Consider the following 21,238-nt stretch of genomic DNA (forward strand, 5'->3'; position numbering starts at 1 on the left):
GGTCAACCAAGAAAGGTGGGTAAAAGGCTGGGACTCTGCCAGGGAAAAGACTTAATGCTGTGCAGTAATGGGAAGTGACAATGCCAAAGGTTCCCTCTGTTGGATTGCTTATAGTTTCTGTAAACCTTTTTGGCCACTTACCAGAATGGTGTCTGCTCATGGATTCAATGGTCAGCCTTTGCATGTGAAGTAATTGTTCCTTCAATATAGCAGGTATGGAGGGATTGGCTTAAGCTCAGGATACAAAGGATATGGCCATCTTAGAAACATAAGGTGGCATGAGAAGCAACAGCAAGTTAACTTTGCTAAGTAACACGGAGTCTAGAGAAAAAAACATGCTTATTTTTAGCTTTTCTAAGAATTGGCTACAATATCTCTGAATTAGAGTCATTTTACTAATTTCAGCAGCAATTTTTAAGGAAAAAATCTACATGGTAGATGTAGCACCCCTGGCATGTTCAGAATGACAAATGCTAACCTTGTAAGGATATGTATGACTGTGTGTGGACATGCACCAAGCATTCGAAGCAGGCCTTGCACCACGCTTCATTTGTTTTCCAAACAACTTGAAAGTACGCAGTGTACAAAGATCTATAGTGAAAGAATTAATAAATTAACATATAAAATATTAGGTTTTGAATTATAGGATTCTTGTTTAGTTTGATTACCATGCATTAGTTTTCAAGAGGGGCCTGTCTCTGGTGTACCATCAATCAATCCTACCAAGCTAATAAGTCTTTTTTTTTTTTTTTTCTTTGCAAATACTTAAATTTATTTTTGTTTAGATGTGTTATCTGCATCTAGCTCTTTCTTACTAATACTTTTTTTTTATAAACATATATTTTTATCCCAGGGGTACAGGTCTGTGAATCACCAGGTTTACACACTTCACAGCACTCACCAAAGCACATACCCTCCCCAATGTCCATAATCCCACCCCCTTCTCCCAAACCCCCTCCCCTCAGCAACCCTCAGTTTGTTTTGTGAGATTAAGAGTCACTTATGGTTTGTCTCCCTCCCAATCCCATCTTCTTTCATTGATTCTTCTCCTACCCACTTAAGCCCCCATGTTGCATCACCACTTCCTCATATCAGGGAGATCATATGATAGTTGTCTTTCTCTGCTTGACTTATTTCGCTAAGCATGATACGTTCTAAAGAACTTAGCAAACTCAACACCCAAAGAACAAATAATCCAATCAAGAAATGGGCAGAGGACATGAACAGACATTTCTGCAAACAAGCTAATAAGTCTTTAAACACGAGAATGCCTCCAAATGAGATCTAGTCCATGGAGGAAGGTTCTAAAACAGCAGGTCTTTGGTGTAATTCGGAAAAGCATAGCATTGTCATAGCAGAACATCTACAGATTTTTTTTTAAATGACACATGTATAAATTTTACATATAAATATAAGGATTGGATTTTTAATTTTCTTTTCTCTTTTTCTTTTTCTTTACTCTTATATAGTTGTTACCTTATATTCTCACCTTTTATAATTTCTCCCCTTGCATATTTTCCATATCCATTTATATTATGCTTCCTTATCTCCTTTCTTGAAATGGCTACTCTGGGGGTGCCTGGGTGGCTCAGTGGGTTAGGCCTCTGCCTTTGGCTCAGGTCATGATCCCGGGGTCCTGGGATCGAGCCCCACATCGGGCTCTCCGCTTAGCAGGGAGCCTATTTCCCTTCCTCTCTCTCTGCCTGCCTCTCTGCCTGCTTGTGATCTCTCTCTCTCAAATAAATAAATAAATAAATCTTAAAAAAAAAAAAAAAGAAAGAAATGGCTACTCTGGCATAAGCACAGGTTGGCTCCCTAAACCTTATATAATTATATTTTCCACTTAAAATATTATATTAGCTTACACAAACCAAGCTTAGTTTTATATACAAAATTAAAACTCTGTTTCAAATTATATACAAAATTAAAACTCTGTTTCAAATACCCTCAATAAAATTCTATGAATGAATTCTATGTACATACAAATTCTATGTACATACAAAGTTAGTGCAAGAACTAGACTTTAAAATAAGCCTCAAAAGACATCATAGTTGACTGATACTCTTTTTATACTAGAATTTTACTATCTACCAAAAATAATTCTTTGAATTAATTTAAAAACTAAAAAAAAAAAAAAAAAGCAAGTCCTGAAAGATGTTGGCTACATTGAACCATTGTCTTCATTTTTAAAAATAGGTCATTTTGAAACTCAAGCAGAAAAATTACTTAATCTTTAAGTGACAGACATTTTTCTTACAGATGATTACGCTCTCATGAATTAGTTTGTTTTTCTTTTGATGAAATTGTTTGCCTAGACTGATCTACTTAACCAAAATTTGACCTCTTTTAAATAACAAATAGAATTTCCATATTTTTCCCCAGGTAAGAAAGAAGAACTTATCTACGAGGATGCCACTCCGAATGAAAAATTAGAAAGGAGAAAAGAATACACATACCAATGGCTTCACACACAGGTTGGGATTCATGAAACAACTAATTCGAGAAATATGAAATGGTGAGGTCATTTCCTTTAAATTAGATTTTTGTATTGCAAACATACCTTGAAAAATGAAACCTAGGTTAATTGTGCTAAAACAAACATGACTTTATAGCCAAAGGCCAATACACCCATTGCCAGGTTATAAAAGGCCTCTTCTTTGGAATAGATTTAATCACTCTTTATATTTTTCATCTTAAAATGTTTGAGAGTTCTGTTTCTGTAATGCTTAAAACCAACAGATGAAACACACAAATGATTCTATTTTATAAAGTAAAATGCGTGGTATCAATAAACTGTTTATAAATATAGTACATATGGGAGGTTATATTTTGTTTTGTGTCATTTCTATCATTTACATTTGACAGTTAAATTTATAATTCAACACTGTGCTTCCACTTTACCAGTCATGTAACTAATTTCCAATGATGTCTCCATGCTTCAGTTTCCTCTTCTTTATAGTGAGGTGGTAGTATCTTATCTATTTCACAAGGTAGAGGTACGATCACAAGGTTGAGGATGTCAAATGTTTATATCCCTTAGTAACAAACAAGGAAACATGAATATAGTAGGTAATCAATTAATTTTTGTTACATTAATGTTTGTATTAGTTTGCTACCACATAGCAAAATACCATAGATTGTGTGACTTAAATAACAGATTTATTTTCTCACAGTTTTGGAGAGTACAAGTTCAAGATGGAGTTAGCAAGTTTGGTTCTTTGAAGGTCTGTCTTCATGGTTTGCAGAGGGCCACCTTCTCACTGTGCCCTCACACAATCATCCTTCCATCTCTGTTTTCTATGTTTTAATCTCCTCTTCTTATAAGGACACTAGTTATATTGGATTAGAGCCTACCCATATGACCTTATTTTACTTTAATTATCTCTTTTATGGTTCTGTCTCCAAATACATCACATTATGAGGTATTGAGAGTTAGGACTTTAGCATATCAATTCTGACGAAATGAAATTCAGCCCACAGCAATGTGGTATAATGCATAATGCTAAAAATGCATAAAAGCTAAAAATCAGCATAATGTGGTATAATATATATGCATAACTACTGAACCAAAGTTTTAGGGAAATAAAAGTCTGGAAATAATAATATTTTTGGCATAAATTTTCAAAACTTTCATTTTATCTACATATATCCATAAAATAATAAAAAATAAAAATAAAGTAAAAATTAAAAAGTGCTATTATAAACACTAACTAAATATATAAATCAATATTGAATCTAAATGTAGATAATGCTTTGGAATGTTTCCGGCATTCTATAGAATATGATCTCCAAAACATATGATATAATGTAATAACAATTTAAATGACTAACAAATAAGATACAACAATTATGAAGGTTAAAACTTAATTTAGAAGCAGGTTAAAATATGTAAAAAATGAAATCTCTTTTCATAATATATATATATATATATATATAAATTGAGATTTTCATATGTGGTCAATTCCATCCATGTAATTCCTTTAAAAATATGGAAAAGGAAGTGAAGAATGAAAGTGAAATTAAAACAACATTTTATAATCTGGATTATTTTGTATTATTTAATTGTGAGCAAAGAAAGTAGGAGTAAAGCAATCAGCATTTGGGAACTTTTATTTTACTAAGTACTCCAATTAATACAAGCACAATTTCTTTTATGTTGGTATAAATCAATTTAGTATAATTCATAAGATGATATCCTTAGAACTAGAAACAAATGAAAACATGGAAATTGGTATATATCTTTGCCTATACTTTAGTATATTTATTTTATATATTTAATAAAACTATTATTTCCATTTTATAGAATACAAATTTCTCCCAAACTTTTCGGTGGGCATTTCTTTCATATTCTTCTTCTACATTTATATAATAATATAATCTCTGTTTTTCTCACTCTGCAGCAATCACTTCTTGCCTGAGTTAGACCCAGATGTGCTTAATGGTGGAAGAGTCCAGCTTGTGGTAAGAAATATGCTTAAAGTTACAGAAAAATGTTGTACACGCTCATCCTCAGTAACTGACACTTTAAAATATGTCCATAATTAGTGTAAATTACAAAAATATCACAACTCGGGGTGCCTGGGTGGCTCAGTGGGTTAAGCCTCTGCCTTCGGCTCAGGTCCTGGTCTCAGGGTCCTGGGATCAAGCCCCACATCAGGCTCTCTGCTCAGCAGGGAGCCTGCTTCCTCCTCAATCTCTGCGTGCCTCTCTGCCTACTTGTGATCTTTGTCTGTCAAATAAATAAATAAATAAAATCTTTAAAAAAAATATCACAACTCAATCTTTTTGGATAATCTCAAAATACTATATATTAAAATAATAACCTGTAATAATAACATGTTCTTTTGATTTGTAATATAACTTTAAAATCTATTACTTTAAAATACTGATTCTATATGGTAGATTTAAAAATATTAACTTGCTACCATATTTAAAATAATGTGACTCTGAATAGGAATTGCATAATGAACTTATTTACTTGAATATTTTAAAAGAGTAGGATACTGAGAGAAATAGATTCTCACAACTTAGAAAATCAAAGCAGATAAAAATTAACAAGTAATTATAAACCCAACCACTCTAAGTAATAAAGTGTAAATTACTGAAGCTTTAGGAACAACCAAGTTCTGAACGTGGTGACCAGAGTGTAAAACTCTAGACAATATAACTGTATGTGCATTGTTAAAGTCAATTGTACTGTAGGCTATTAGAAGGAAGACTATGTTAACAGAAGAAGAATGGCCAGTGTGGAGTCTAGAGAAATGGAGCCCACAAAACAAGAAATTTTCAGTGTGTTTCCAGAAATTTCCAGAGAAGAGGGTACCCTAACCAATGATAGAAGTGTATGGCCTCCTTAGCAGATGAAAATGGATGCCTCAGGTGACCCTAACTGTATGATACCTTCCCTTTATATCAATCAATTAATACTTCTTGCTCAGATTCTACATTCACCAAAAAACTGATTTTAATTTATCTTGCCAAGTAGAATTTAGCATAAAAAGATAATACACTTTCTAATATATCTAGTATGATGGTATCCAGAGCAGTTATATTCATAATTCTCACGAACAATTCAGTCAAGGAATTTTCTGGAAAAAAAGAGCAAAATTAGGGCAATAGCTAAAATTAATTTATCTTCCTGAAAAGGGAGCAAAACTAGTGCAATAGCTAAAATTAATGTGTTTATGAAAATATTTATAGAACTTATGCACAAGTTTGAAATAATCATTAAACAAATATTTCCTTGCATTTTAATACAGGCTCCTCTGGCAGAGTGGCATGTAGATTGCCCTAGGAAAATTGATATTTCAAGCAATGAGCACCATGCATATTACTAACAATTGCACACAGAGGTTGAGTTGCCACTTTGGAGCAAGAATGGGGAATATAAAAGTCCCAAGGAATGCCAGGATAAAGAAACTGATATTAATGATTATACTTCTAAAAATGAATGCAAACAGACTGGGTAGATTTCTAACTGAAGTGGTTCTATGAGAGGGGTGCCTGGGTGGCTCAGTTGGTTAAGCATCCTACTCGTGATCTCAGCTCAGGCCTTGATCTCAGGTGATGAGTTCAAGCCCCACAATGGGCTCTATGCTGACCATGGAGCCTACTTAAAAAAATAAAAAAAAAAAGATAGTTCTATGAGATGAATGCTTTGACATTAATCTCCTTCTTCTGTATTCCATTGTATTATACTATATCCAAATATATGACAATGACATAGCAATGATAAATGCTTTTTTGATATTGAAGAGATACAGGTGAATACAAAAACAAAGTAAATGATAGTAGAACAGAAATAAGTTTTTTGTTTGTTTCTGTTTTCATGTAAATGGAGATAGGAGAAGGGATTAAAGACTTATATCAAAAGGATACTGGACTAATTGAGTGCCCAAAATAGATATCTTGCAGAGTCGTGGGAATGTGTTGGGAAACTGGAGGCAGATAATTGCACATTTGGGACCAGGCCATAACTAAAAGTAAAATTAAAGAAAAAAAATCTGCAACTGCTGCCACTTTTCCTCCAAGACATAAGGAAAACACCCATAATAAAAGGACAGAAATCATGAAACAAAAATGATCCATTTTAATTAAAACAATTATGAATATTTTAATAAGGCTACTAAAAATTTTATCTAGGGCACCTGGGTGCCTCAGTTGGTTAAGCGACTGCCTTCAGCTCAGGTCGATCACGGACTTCCAGGATCGAGTCCGCATCGGGCTCCCAGCTCTTTGGGGAGTCTGTTTCTCCCTCTGACCTTCTCCTCTCTCATGCTCTCTCTCACTCATTCTCTTTCAAATAAATAAATAAAATCTTTTAAAAAATTCTATCTATATAAAATATTACCATTGAAATAAACTATGGACTGGACATCATAAAAGAGAGACATAGTGAATTGAAACATTATCTACAAAGGAATAATAATTATATTGACAGCTGACATTATAGCAGAAACTATGCATACCAAAAAAGAGTGGAGTCACTACTTAATAACAGAGATAGATATAAATATTATCCAGAAGACTCTCCACTAACCTTCAAGAGTAAGAATAAGATATAATAAAATGTTCAAATTCTGGGTTTTAAAGAAGCTAGTAAATAACATCTCTGCCTAAGATCAAAGTATTTTGTGTGGCAGATTGGAATAAGAAAAATGAAAATAAGATATCATTTTACTTATATCCAAATACATTATCAGAAGACATGCCATAGAGCCATACAGTTGTATTGCTGATTAACTTTATCCCTCAAAACTCCAGGATTTTTCTGTAGAAGACAATCTTAGTTCAGGTTCTCCAGGAAACATATTCTGAGATTCTTGTACTTGAGTGCAGAACATTTGTTAGAGAAGGCATTCAGAAACAACTCCTTTGAGGGGTGAAAGAAGCGTAATTGAGCAGAGGGAAAAGGTAAAATTCAATAGAGTTGCAGAAGAGGAAGTGAGCTCCAGTGGTGTGAAGGCCCTTCTAAACTGTCCCAGCTTGAGGCAAGAGGATCGGGCTCCTAATCTCCTGCATCTCCTCAGGAGAGGGTATGGTTTGGGCAAGACAGCCATCTTTAGCTAAGGACAATTTTCAGAGAGATATTCAGTTAAGAGCCATACTTTTCAGCAGCTGGGAGAATCTGACTCAGTTGTTTATAGTGATCTGAGTGGCATATGATAATATCCACTATATTCATTAAGTTTATTGTTCACAGATACAACTTAGCATATAAAATGTGTCAACTATCTCCAAATAAATCTATAAAGTAAAATCAATTTGAACTAAAATTATAGCTTCTTTTTTAGGAAACTGAAAAATCTCATTCTAAAATGTGTATTGTTGAATAAGAACACAATATTATACAAGTCCTTTGAAAAAGAAGAGCTGACTTGCATCATAAGATACAAAGACAGAATAAAACTAAACTTTGTGGTACAGATAAATAGACCAATGGATATGATTAGTTAGTTTGGAAATAGACCTGTGACTATAAAATAAAATAAAATTTGTCCATTTCTGCTAAAATGCTTTCTAAGGGTCTATTGAATTTACAGATCATTGAGAATTGGCATCTTACAATTTGAGTCTTTATACTCATGAGTAAGATATATATCTCTTTGATTTATTTATTTGAAATAAGGTATATAACAAAGGTGGGAAAGGTCAAATTGGTAAATAAAATTCAGTATAAACTTGCGTTGAAAAACAGGGCTGTATATAACCCATACACACTATAATAATCGAATGGAATTTACAAGATTTGAAGACTCAAGTGTGAAACGTAAAGTTATAAAATTGATCAAATAAAATAATTGAGAATATATTTGCAAATTCACAATAAAGAAATACTCTCTTAAAAGATACGTTATATTGCAAAAACTTTTTGATTGACTCGACTGTTTTAAATTAGATATTACTTCCTATGAAGAATTTTATAGCAAAGGTTAACAGACAGATTACAGACATGAACAAATTATTTTTAGTGCCTAAAGCTAAAAATGGCTTAATATCAGGATATAGAAACAACTGCTGCAAATAAATAATATAAAGTCAGGTAACCTAATGAAAAAGATATAAATACAATAGAAAAAATATGCATAGACAGTTTACAGGGATTATGATTAATGCATAAAAGAATGTAAAGAGATGCTCAGTTATATGACCAGAGAATTAAAAATTAAAACTAAGAAGTTATGTGATTATCCTCGTCAGAACAGAAAAAATTAGAAAACTGGGTAATGCAAAGTGCTATCAATAATGTGGAAACACTGATATATGGCCAAAGTAAAAGCTGGTACAGTCATTCTGGAAAGAAATGTGTCATAATTAATTAAAATAGGTCTTTGTACACCCTATTATGTATTAGCAACAAACTTTAATTAAAAATATTCTATTCACTTCAATGTAAAAAAATTAAAATATTTAATGATTATGTTAGCATTAAGTTGTGCAAGGCTCCTATAATGATAACTATCAAATGTTGCTTTAAAAAAATCAAAGAGGGGTTTCCAGATGGTTCAGTCCTTAAGCACCTGTCTCTGGCTCATGTCATGATTCCAGGGTTCTGGGATCTAGCCCCTCATCTGAGCTCCCTGCTCAGTGGGAAGCCTGCTTTTCCCTCTCCCACTCTCTCTGCTTGTGTTCTCTCTCTCCCTGTGTGTCTCTCTGTCAAACAAATAAATAAAATCTTTACAAAATTAAAATTAGAAAAATAAATAAATCAAAGAGATATATATGTTACTCATGAGTATAAAGACTCAAATTGTAAGATGCCAATTCTCAATGATCTGTAAATTCAATAGACCCTTAGAAAGCATTTTAGCAGAAATGGACAAATTTTATTTTATTTTATTTTAAAGATTTTATTTATTTATTTGACAGGCAGAGATCACAAGTAGGCAGAGAGGCAGGCAGAGAGAGAGAGGGGGAAGCAGGCTCTCCGCTGAGCAGGGAGCCTGATGTGGGGCTCGATCCCAGGATCCTTATCATGACCTGAGCCGAAGGCAGAGGCTTTAACCTACTGAGCCACCCAGGCACCGCATGAAATGGACAAATTTTAAAATGCATATGGAAATGCAGAAGATCTAGAATAGTCAATATAATCTTGAAAAAAATGACTCACACTACCTGATCTCAAGACTTACTATAAAGCCCCAGTCAGTAACCAAAACTATTCGTTATGTGCAGAAAGACAGAAAAATGAATTAATGGAACATAATAGAGAGTACAGAAAATACCACACTTATAAGGTTAGTTGATTTTCCTTAAAGGTACTAAAACAATTAAAAGAGGAAAAGAATATTTTTTTTTTTTTCTCAACAAACAGTGCTGGGCAACTGTATACATGGAAAAAAGTGAATCTTGATTCCTACCTTGCATCCTAAAAATGAATTTGAGATGAATTATGGGCCTAAATGTAACTGCTAAAATTCTAACATTTCTCCAAGAAAATAAGATATTTTCAAAAACCTGGGGAAGGCAAAGATTTTTTTTAAATAGAACACAAAAAGCATAAATCAAAAAAGATAAATTGTACTTCAGATTTAAAGTATTTATACTTAGTCATAATTCAGAAAATGAAAAGAAATGAAAGTCAAATCACATCCTGGGAGAAAAATTTGTATTTTCTTTCTCTCCTCTCTTTTTTTCTCTCTTTCTTTCCCTCCCTCTCTCTGCCCTCCACAGCCCTCTGCATACGAACATCTCCCCCACATATACACATCTAATAAAGGTCTTGTATCCAGAATATGTAGAAAAAATTCCCACAAATCAACAATGTAAAGACAAATACTTCAAGTTATTTAAAAATGGCGAAGCTTTGAGAGACTTCACAAAGGAATATAATTGAATGGTTAATAAGCACACTAATTTAAAGCAAAATGAAACCCTACTACATAACACTAGAACTGTTAAAAGTTAAAAGCCAGAAAGCACAAATGTGGGCAAAGATATGGATTAACTAGAATTCTCATGCATTACTGGTGTAGTGAAAAATGATAAAACCATTTAGGAAAATAGGCACTTTATAAAGTTATAGATACTTCTATGACCCATTAATTCTATTCCTAGATGTTTAGTGAAAGGAAATGAAAACACATGTCTTCATAAAAACCTATATGAAAATTACATAGAAGTTCTATTGATAAAAACAAAAAAAAAGCAAACAACATAAATGTTTATCAACAGCAGAATGGATAAACTGTGGTATATTCTTACAATGGCATACTTACTCAGAAATAGAAAGAAATGAACTCCTGCTACATACAGCAACATAAGTGAATACCAAAAACAATAGAGTGAGTGAAAATACTGTATGATTGTATTTATGTTAAGTTCAAGAGCAGAAAAAACTAACTTCTCTGTGGTAAAAGAAATCAGAACAGTTGTTGCTTCTGAGGATAAATTACTGGAAAGATGTACAAAGGAATCATCTAGTTATATTAGGCAGGGGTCACTAGAGAAACAGAATCAGCAGGATAGCTATAACTGTATTTATCTATATCTAATATATAAAATCTTATACAAAATCTCTCTGTATATGAAAACAGAACTTATGATAGCCAGTGTAACCTTGAAAAATAACAAAGAAGAGTCTTACTTCCTGATTTCAAGACGTTCAGACTTGGCCTGAAACTTACACCATTGGCCCTTTGGTCTATCTATCTGTAGAATCAAGAGAAAGAGGAGAGAGAGAGGGAAAGAGAGAGATGTATATACATATGTATAAAGAGATTTTATAGATTTACGTATTATAAGAAATTATGTATTATTTATTATAAGGAATTGGCTCATTTGATTATGGAGGCTAAGAAGTCCCATGATTTGCAAGCTGGAGACCCAGGAGACCCTGGAGACCCTGGAGCTACCCTGGTAGTGTAGCTCCAGTCTGACTCTGAAGGCCTGAGAACCAGGAGACCAATGGTATAGGCTCTAGTCTAAGTCTAAATGCCTGATAATCAAGACAGCTGATAGCTTAAGATCCAGTCCAGCTCTGAAAGCCTGAGAACCAGAAGTGCTGATTGTGTTAGGTTCCAGTCTCAAAACAGGAGAAGACCTATGTTCCAGCTTCATCTGTCAAGCAGAAATGGTGAATTCTCCCTTCCTCCATCTTTTTGTTCTAGTTAGGATCTCAATGGGTTAGATGATGCCTGAGAAGGCAGTCTGGTATACTTAGTTTGCCGATTCACATGCTAATTTCATCAGAAACACCCTAGAAAACACACCCAGAAATAATGTTTAACCAAATATCTCCGTATCCTGTGACCCAATCAAGTCAACACAGAAAATTAATTATCACAGTAGCCATCTGCAAAAAATAACTAAATTGGACAGTGAAATTAGAAAATGAACAAAATGAACAAAGAGACTATCCATATAGAAATAAGCATATGAGAAGATGTTAAATATTATGAATCACTAGGAGAATTGTTAATGCCACTATATAATATCACTATACACCTATTAGAGTGATTAAAATAAAATACCGTACCAAGTGCTGACAAATATGTGGGGCAGCTGGATTTCTCATACATTTGCTGAGAATGGTACAGCCACTTGAAAAAAACCCGTCAATTTCTTATAAAGTTAAATATACACTTATATGACTCAACAATTCGGCTCCGAGCCATTTTTCTTAGAGAAATAAACTTATGTTCACTCACAAACCTGCACACAAATGTTCACAGTAGTTTTATTGATTTTCAAATCTTGAGCCTTGCAGTTAAAGCCTCTTTAGCTAGCAGGAGGGTCCCTGTGTTGTTACCTTGTTTTTCATTGTTTTGTAACTGATCTCACCAAAACTGTAGTATCACTTTGTTATATCCCCCTTATTCTTGACTGGCTCTTATTAAGTCTTAGTATTGATGGAGCTATTGTAATAGAAATAATAGATATGTGCTTTTGTACACTAATTGAAATAAAGTTCAGAAAGAAAGTATAATGTTTTTCATACCAATCACAAGTATAAAGTGGAAGCCAACTGTTTTTTTATTTCATTTTTAAAAGTTTTCTACTGAGGTCTTTTGACAATACAATTGTATCACTTAGCCGGGTACATCAAAAAGTGACTGATAAACAAACAAACAAACAAACAAGTGACTGGCATAAAATGGTTTCTATTCTGAATTCAGCAATAGCCAACTTGCTTACTTAACAATGAATGAGAAGTCCATGCTTGTGACAGTGAGAAGAATTTGGGAAGGGGAACGAAATGAGAAGGGCAAAGATCTGAATTTGAAAAAGAATGGTTTTTAGATTCTGTTTTCATGGGATTTTGTAGCCCATCATATGGGGATAGCTTTTTAAGTACAGTGATGGTTTTATGGCTTTATTTTGCCCTACTTAAATTTTTCTCACATCAAACATTAGGACAGTGTTTTCTCACAGGATTTCAATCATCCTGTGGTTTGGGTTAAATCCCAGTTATTTTGAGGCTGCTTTGCTTTCCATCATGACATTTTCCCTTACTTCAGGGTTGAATCCTGATAAATTAGTACTTAATGATATTAAACATTATGTAAAATAATATTTTATAAGCAAGAAGTGATTCTTCAACTGTAAAGTTCAGTCCCAGGTAGTAATAAAAGTTCAGATAGTAATTTTAGACGTGATCAATTATTTAATCCTATGTTCTTAAAATAATATATCTTGAAATTTTTTATATTTATAATCACCTTTAAATTAGACTTAGTGTATAATACTTTATATTAAAATGGTTTTAATGAGAAGGTAGAGATCTTTTGTGACTTTGTAGTATATAAACATGAGATGAAAGGCCCTTTGAGGAATATTGTTGAGAAGACTAATACTTGTCACTGGTAAAATACAAATTTTGCAGAAAATAATCCAATATGACATTTCTAACATTCAATTAAGAGTTAAATAATATTCATGGTAAATAAATGATGTTAAGCTGTTTAAAGTTTCATCAGTTGCCTTTAAGATTGATTTTCATCAAAATTGCTGTACTAAAAGTTTTTCTTTTGTTGTACACACTCAAATCGCAAACCTCAATTTTAAAATCGGCTCTTATTTGCAAAAAATGCTTTGACATAGTGCATTTGTTCTGCCTGGGCAGCAGTAAAGGATTGTGGTATCATTTTGAAGAAGGTTGTTTGACAGAGCCTGTTTGTTTATTTGGGGTAATGTGAGCTGCATTCAGAAAATGCCATATTTTGTTTCATGATTGTATACATTCTCTCCCATTGCTCCCAGGCAAGACTTGTAAGCAGAGAAGACACGGATTTAGACCTTTTTTCCATGACCAGTGGAAGTGCTTTGTCTGTGAAGAGAGAGAAAAAAAATCAGGCACACAGACACTCAGCAGGATCTTCAAGTAAGTTGTGGTTTCCTTCAGAATTAATTTAGAAATCACAAATGAATTGATGGAACATAATGCCAACAAGCATTCTTTTATAGATAAGGGGTAGGATGCCAGCAACCAGAACTGCCTCAAAGTGTGTGTTTGAATTTTTTTTTCCTTTAAATGTCTTCTTTTGATATAAACCAAATTAAATTATCTATAAAACTAACAGCATCAATTTTTTAAAATTATATTCTGTAACTCAGTGTTCTACTCCCCTACCAGCCATGAATTATATTGAATCATATGATCATTTAATTCTACAGGAACTTTTTGGCTAATTGTAAGTTGGATTGGACTTATATATCAAACTAGTATATTTTGGCCTTTTTTCATCGATTTAATTGTAGGTAACCTAAACTTTTAAAGGAAACTTTTAAAATAGCAGATTTTAGATAATAATACTACACTGTCAAAACCCTGCTTTAAATACTATTTCTGCTAAGTAGATGGCAGTTTATATTTATTAATGATGACTTTTTACACTTGTAAACTTGTCACACACAACTATTATCCTTAATATGATTTCAATAAGAATTGCATTGCGGTTATTAACTCTGAAAAAAAAAATAAACATTTGAAAATACTTGTATCTTGTGGTAATAGAGTCTAATTTTTTCAAACTCTTCATATACCCTAGAGATTTTGAAATATCTGCTAAAATGTTTTGGTATATTAGTATAAAAGATTTTTATTTGCTATCATATTTTTTTTAACTTTCCCCAAAGTATAGTGAACCTCAAAAATCCACATATTAACTTACACTTTGCTCTAGGTATTAAGGTTTTTTTGAAAAAAATGTTATTACTCACTTTTTTTTTTTTTTTTTGAGATTGTATTTATTTATTTGACAGAGAGAGAGAGACAGAGCACAACCAGGGGCAGGTAAATGAAAACTTAAAAAAATGATTGTCTTTCACTTTTTATCCAGACATGTGGCATTATTAAAGTCTAGTCATGGGGTGCCTGGGTGGCTCAGTGGGTTAAAGCCTCTGCCTTCGGCTCAGGTCATGGTTCCAGGGTCCTGGGATCGAGCCCCGCATTGGGCTCTCTGCTCTGCCTGGAGCCTGCTTCCTTCCCTCTCTCTCTGCTTCTCTGCCTACTTGTGATCTCTCTCTCTGTCAAATAAATAAATAAAATTTTTTAAAAAAGTCGTCATTTAAATCCATTAATATATACCAGGTGATTTTGATAAATTTTAATTTGGTCTTGAAATAATGATTTTAATATATCTAATTTTAAAATATTTCCAAGCTTCAAAGTTCTTAGAATGCTTGAATTTTCTTTACTTGGTTACAGAATCTGATCACAAAAGTTTGCCCTAGTCAATATGGTTAAGAGAAACATTTTATGTTTTAGGTTAATTCACTAATTATTGATCTAATATAAAATTTTTGCATTATTATATAATTTGTTGATTATATCAACTTTTAAAATATATATTATATTCAGAAGTGGTCAAGCTCTGTTACACATAATAATGAATAATGTTATTTCCATTTTAAGAATTGTATATTATGAACTCATACCACTTTGGAGCACTGTATAAAACAAAGGAATTGCCTTGTCACATTACAGAATATCAAAGCTTCTATATATAATGTATCATATGACTATTAAAACATCAACAGCTCAGGGGCACCTGGGTGGCTCAGTGGGTTAAGCCTCTGCCTTTGGCTCAGGTCATGATGTCAGGGTCCTGGGATAGAGCCCCACATTGGGCTCTCTGCTCAGCAGGGAGCCTGCTTCCTCTTCTCTCTCTGCCTGCCTCTCTGCCTTCTTGTGCTGTCTGTCAAATAAATAAATAAACTCTTTAAAAAAAAATCAATAGCTCAATAAATCAGCAACCATGCTAAAATGTACAAGCTTTATCTCTCACTTACGTGATATCAAATTACAGATTTTAGAGAATACAAGATTATATGGAATTAATATTTTAAATAGTCTTATTTTCTTTTTAAATTTTAATTCCAGTATAATTACCACAGAGTTTTATATTAGTTTCAGACATACAATATAGTGATTCAACAACACATTCTCTAAGGAACTCTAATATGGTTATCTTCACTGATTCCAACTGGTTGTCACTAAATGACATTATAACAAACACTACTAATCATTAAATCTGCTCACTAAGTGACATTTTAAGATAAACCATTTTAGAAAAATAGAGTCTTTATCCAATAAAAGAATGATTATGAATAAAATATCACTTACTGTATTATTATAGTTACTAGTTTACTACAACATCTATATAAATATAATGGTAAAGTGTGGGCCCTGACATCAGTTTGCTTGGACTTGTACCATGACAATTTCCTCATCCTTAAAACAGGAATGCTAAGTCAAGTACTGTACCTACCTTGAAGAGTTGTTGTTGGGATAAAATGTTGAGCATTTAAAACAATATCTGGCACAAAACAGGTACTTAATAGTCTTTGTAATTGCCACTTACGCACAGGCATAAAGAAGAATAATTTGAAGTAAGATATTAAAGTCACTACTATCTAGGTACATGGCCTACCTAGCTCACCTTATAAGAAACCTACTCTTAATAGTTACTTAACTAAAAAACTTTGGGTAGCCTATTATCCACAGAAAACTTCAACCATCAATGTCCTTGGTTCCTAGGCCTCCATGGCCCTGGGCCAACCCTGTACAGCTTTGGTATTTTGAAAGCTCTTTTTCCTCCAGCTTTTTCTCTCTCTTAAAAAACTTGTCACCTTATTAAAACTAAAGTATTTCTTTTAGCTTTTCAAGCCAAATCTAGAAAGTAGTTTATGGGATGCAGCTATAAAACTCTTTTGACCTTTGAACTTTTCTAGATATTTCTCTTTCTCTATTGTTATAATATTTTTATCAGGTATTCTATAGAATCAGATAAAGTCAGGTTTAAACTCTCAGTTCCTTTATCACACATAAGTTGTGTGACCTTAACTCTAAGAACAAGCTAACTTGGGAAAAAGGATAATAATGTCTATCTCATTGAGTTTGGGTGAGGAAGAAATGAGTGAAAATATAGATAAAGAAAAAATATATATAGATAAAGTATGTGATATATTGCCTAGAATATAATAAGTACTTGTTTATATTATTTTTATTGTATGTTTTATGTTGCTGTTGCATAATTTTAAACAACTATAAAGTAGAATGGTCTGTCTTCTCTGTGTGTCAGATAACACCAGAACAGCATACTTTCAGCATCATGCCAGTCATCTCAAGCAAAATTGTCTTAGAGAATTTCCTAAGTTCTCTTCCTTTTCTTTTAGGTCTTTCTGCTTTCTTATAAAAGGCCAAGACAGTCTTCTGCTATATGGCCTTCTAATCTAAAAGTTAGAAGAGGTCACATTCTTATTTTTAAAATGCATTTACAAAATGAGTATACAAATAAATTCCTCATTTAGACAATATTTAGACAAAATATTTGATTTCCTTAAATGACTTGGTTTTCTCAACTAATTTTTCCATTTTATACTTAAAGGATGCATAATAATAATAATAATAATATTTTACTGCTATAGTAATTTATAGCTTTACACATTTATTTTAATGAGCTTTTCTTATTTATACTAATTATTTTTCTTTGACAGCTAATATAAATAAGACTCAAGAATTTATTTACTCTGCCTTTGGCCCAAAAAATTTAGCAAGGAAAAGCCCCAACTTGAACCTATGTTTTCTTATCCCAAAGCCAGTGCTATCTTTCTTCCATGCACTAACATATAATAGCTTAACTGTAACAATAGAACATAATTAATGTAGTTCTTACACATTTACTAAATGATCACTGCTCACTATATACCTAGTTTAGGTTCCCAGTTGTCTCCTTCCAATAATTTCTGCATATTCTAGGACGTACTACATTTCCAGAGTTAGCAAGGGATTGAGAATCTACAGTACTCCTGTAATAGTGCATAATCAGCCCAAAGTCAATTTTTCTTTAAGTGTATCTAAATTCTCTTGAATATAATGCCTTTTAATATGGTACTAAGTTTTCTGAGTATATAAAAATGTATTTATTTTACAAGCAAAGTGGCTAATGTAGTTAAAGTGCATGAGAAAGGCTTCTCAGAGGAAAAATATTTGATTTGTACCTGGAATGACATTTGGGATGTAAGTAAGGAAAGAAGTAGAAGAAAGCCATCTTAACAAAAGCAAAGGATAAAATATGAATATATGTTTGTTGAACATTGAATAGTACGTCTGGACCAGAGCTTGTATACACTGAAGTGACACAAACTAAGATTTAATTAAAGATGAAACCTAGTTTCAGGTAAGCTTGAAAGTAAAGTAGAATTTTGAAGGGCTTGGTCTCTTGCAGGGACAAAAATCTCTCTCAGCAGTACTAATCAGATTTCCTTCCAGATTTTATTGGCCACAGCAGTATCATAATGATTTTTTTTATGTTTATTGTTTATTCTCCTTCTCCCCTGCTAGCATGTGTGTGTTCCAGGAGGGCAGGGAATTTAATGTAGAATCCTAGGTACCTAGAACAGCTCCCTGGCATGCAGGCCCATAATATGTATGTAATGAATGAATTAATGGATGGATGACTGACTGACTGACCGACTGACTAACTGAATGAATGAATGAATGAATATGCTCCACTGTGAAGCAGGAAATGTCAGATAAGTGCTAGAAAGAGAGTATTTGACATTTTACTACTCCATAGCAAGAGGCAGGCTGTTCTGACAAAGGGGAGTAAAAGATTAACTGTTTGGTAGACCTCAACAGTATCTGCCAAAGCTTCTAAGAGCACCTGATCCTGGTACGTACAAGCTATCCAAACACTAAGGATTCTCTTGCAAGTAAGTCTTTCAAACAACCGATCATGAGATTCAGATTCCCATGGATCCAACTGACTTGAAGCAAATCCTGTCATCTGTTCAATCAAAAATATTTATGAGAGCTCTTGAAGTCTCAGTGCATCACACAGGTGAGAGAGTGCATGTATATCTCTGGCCTTCATGGAGTTTATGATTTATATAAACATATGCTATAACAGTCTGGGTCCAGTCAGAAGACAGCTATCATACAGTAGGTTAAACAGGGAAAGTTTAAGTCTTATTATCTGTACTGAAGTATTATCGATTTCGGCTATGAAATATAAAGAAATATATGGTACCCTAGGGCTGAGGGAGAGCACCCAAGGAAGGAAAAACTTGGAAGGGGTTCAGACTTCATTGGAGAAGGTATGGTTCAGCCACCAGATAGCAGACAAGTCCCCTGGTTTGGCTAGACCAAAGCTGGTCTGGAGTTACTGCGCAAACAATAGGCAATTCTCTGGAATAGGGGAGGGGAAGTAAGTAATGAGCAAATGGGAGCATAGGCATGCAAGGAGAATGGTACTGATAAGGCAGAAGGTGGTTTCCCTTCGATTTCCCTTTGGAGAGGAGAGCATGCCGATTATTGCTCAGATGAAGCTAGGGGGTTGTAGAGGAATCATGTTCTGGGACAGTGGCTCAGGAAGGCTGCATCAGAGGTCCTGAACCCACAAGGCCAACTCCATCCCCATCTATGCCAGAAATTACAAAACCCTTCTTCTAGCAGTGCTCCTTCAGCACCCTCTATTGAGAAAGCGTAACATTTTTTCTCACTTTAAAGGAGAAATGCTTAAATTCTTTTATCACAAAACATAATGAAAGTTGTATTCATTGCTTTTAAATTGATAATGGACATATATGCATGCACTAAATTACTACTTTCTGAATATAATAACTTATATAGGTATATAAATTATCTATATTTTATTAATTATAGGATATAAATTATTATATATAATTATATATGTACACATATATATGCAAATGTATCATATATAATTGTGTGAATTTTATATATTTTATATGTATCTAAAACATCTTTACAAAAGAAAATTGGACTCACTGTTCTCTTTAAAACAATCTCTTAATTTGGCTTGGACCAAATTAAGGCCTAGTATTATTTTACTCATGGCATCTTAGGCTAGGAAACATGCTTGGGTGAGGAAAATTGTAAAAAATTTTCACAATTGAGAAGAATTGAGGAAAAGCATAAGAAGACCTCAAGTTGTTAAGAGAATGTCATTCCATCCTTCTTTTTTTCTTTCTGCTAAATTTTAGAGGCTACTTCCAGCCTGTAAAACTATGTCATTAACTAGGGAAAATAATTAACTAAGGAAAGACTTTATTTTTTTTTTAAGACTTTTTATTTATTTTGAGAGAGAGAGAGAGAGACCATGGGGGAGGGACAGAGGAAGAGAATCTTGAAGCAGACAGACTCCTTGCTAAGGGGCAGACCCCCATGTGGGGCTCCATCTCACCACCCATGAGATCACAAGCAGAGTAGAAACCAAGAGTCTGACCCTGAACCAACAGAGCCACCCAGGCACCCCAGGCACTTTAATAAAGTGTAACATAGCCCTTGCTAAACTAGAAGGATGAAGTCCAGAGTAAAAAATCATTAATATGCCAGTTACATTTTTAAACACCGTGAGAGAGAATGTGGCATTAATAAGAGTATATGTGAAGAGACAGGGAAACAGACTTCGAATCCTGTTGTGGCTCCTTACCAGATTGTGACCTCAGTTAAGTCCTTTACAACTCCTTTGTAAATCTAGTAGGTAAAAGGCAGCCTGGAATAAAGGAAAGAAATTTGGAGTAGGCCAGATCTGAATCTGAATTCCATTTCTCACACTTTTGTTTTTGTGAGCTTGGATGAGATATTTCAGGTTCGGTTTGCCCATTTAGAAAATATTACGAAAAATTAGATAAATATATTCTTATGTATTTTTGCCCTCACGTGAAAAAAGATGGAAAAAGAAAAAACAAATATAAAGGAGACCCAACAGTCCTGATAGCTTTAGAATTCCATAATTTCACAAATAGAATGATAAAATTTTGTGACAATTTCCCAATTAAAAAACAACAAAAGCTATTATTTCTGGTATTTTAGAGTATGAAAATCATGTTTGCGACTGCAAATTTTCTCCACACCATAATACTTATGACTCTGACTTCAAATGTTGTCAAATTGTCCCTATTAGTTTAGCTAAGAATACTCAACTGAGATGGAAAAAAAATGTTTTCCTTTGAATGTTTTCCAAGAAAGATCAGAAAACCCCATCATTTATAAGAAATGACAGCTATTTCATAAAGTCAAGTTGAGTCTTAAAAAGCTAGAAGTGATTCTGAAACTCAACATGCCCATTGTAAAAATTTGGCTTAAGGATATTGTGCTATAAATACTTAGTAGCGGGTATCTTGATGTCGTACTACCTTTTTTTTTTTTTTTTTTTTTTTTTTTTTTAATGTGAGAAAAGACAAAAAAAAATTCCTAATAAGGACGCGGACAGCATTTCATAGGATATACTTGGAAATGATTTTTAGCTTAATCCTTAGCTAGATATTT

General features: G+C 33.3%; 1 protein-coding gene across 3 annotated transcripts in view; it reads left to right on the forward strand.

Moving 5' to 3' along the window:
* LRRIQ1 (leucine rich repeats and IQ motif containing 1) overlaps positions 1 to 21,238 on the forward strand; it is a 228,833-nt gene that overhangs the window by 196,209 nt on the left and 11,386 nt on the right. For all 3 annotated transcript variants that reach the window (XM_059186458.1, XM_059186461.1, XM_059186460.1), the window contains 3 exons: positions 2,383 to 2,515; positions 4,401 to 4,461; positions 13,702 to 13,822. In XM_059186458.1, coding sequence (XP_059042441.1) covers positions 2,383 to 2,515; positions 4,401 to 4,461; positions 13,702 to 13,822 — 315 coding nt within the window. The remainder of the gene's footprint in view (positions 1 to 2,382; positions 2,516 to 4,400; positions 4,462 to 13,701; positions 13,823 to 21,238) is intronic.

Source organism: Mustela lutreola, chromosome 8 (assembly GCF_030435805.1).
Source record: "Mustela lutreola isolate mMusLut2 chromosome 8, mMusLut2.pri, whole genome shotgun sequence".
Taxonomy (NCBI): Eukaryota; Metazoa; Chordata; class Mammalia; order Carnivora; family Mustelidae; genus Mustela; species Mustela lutreola.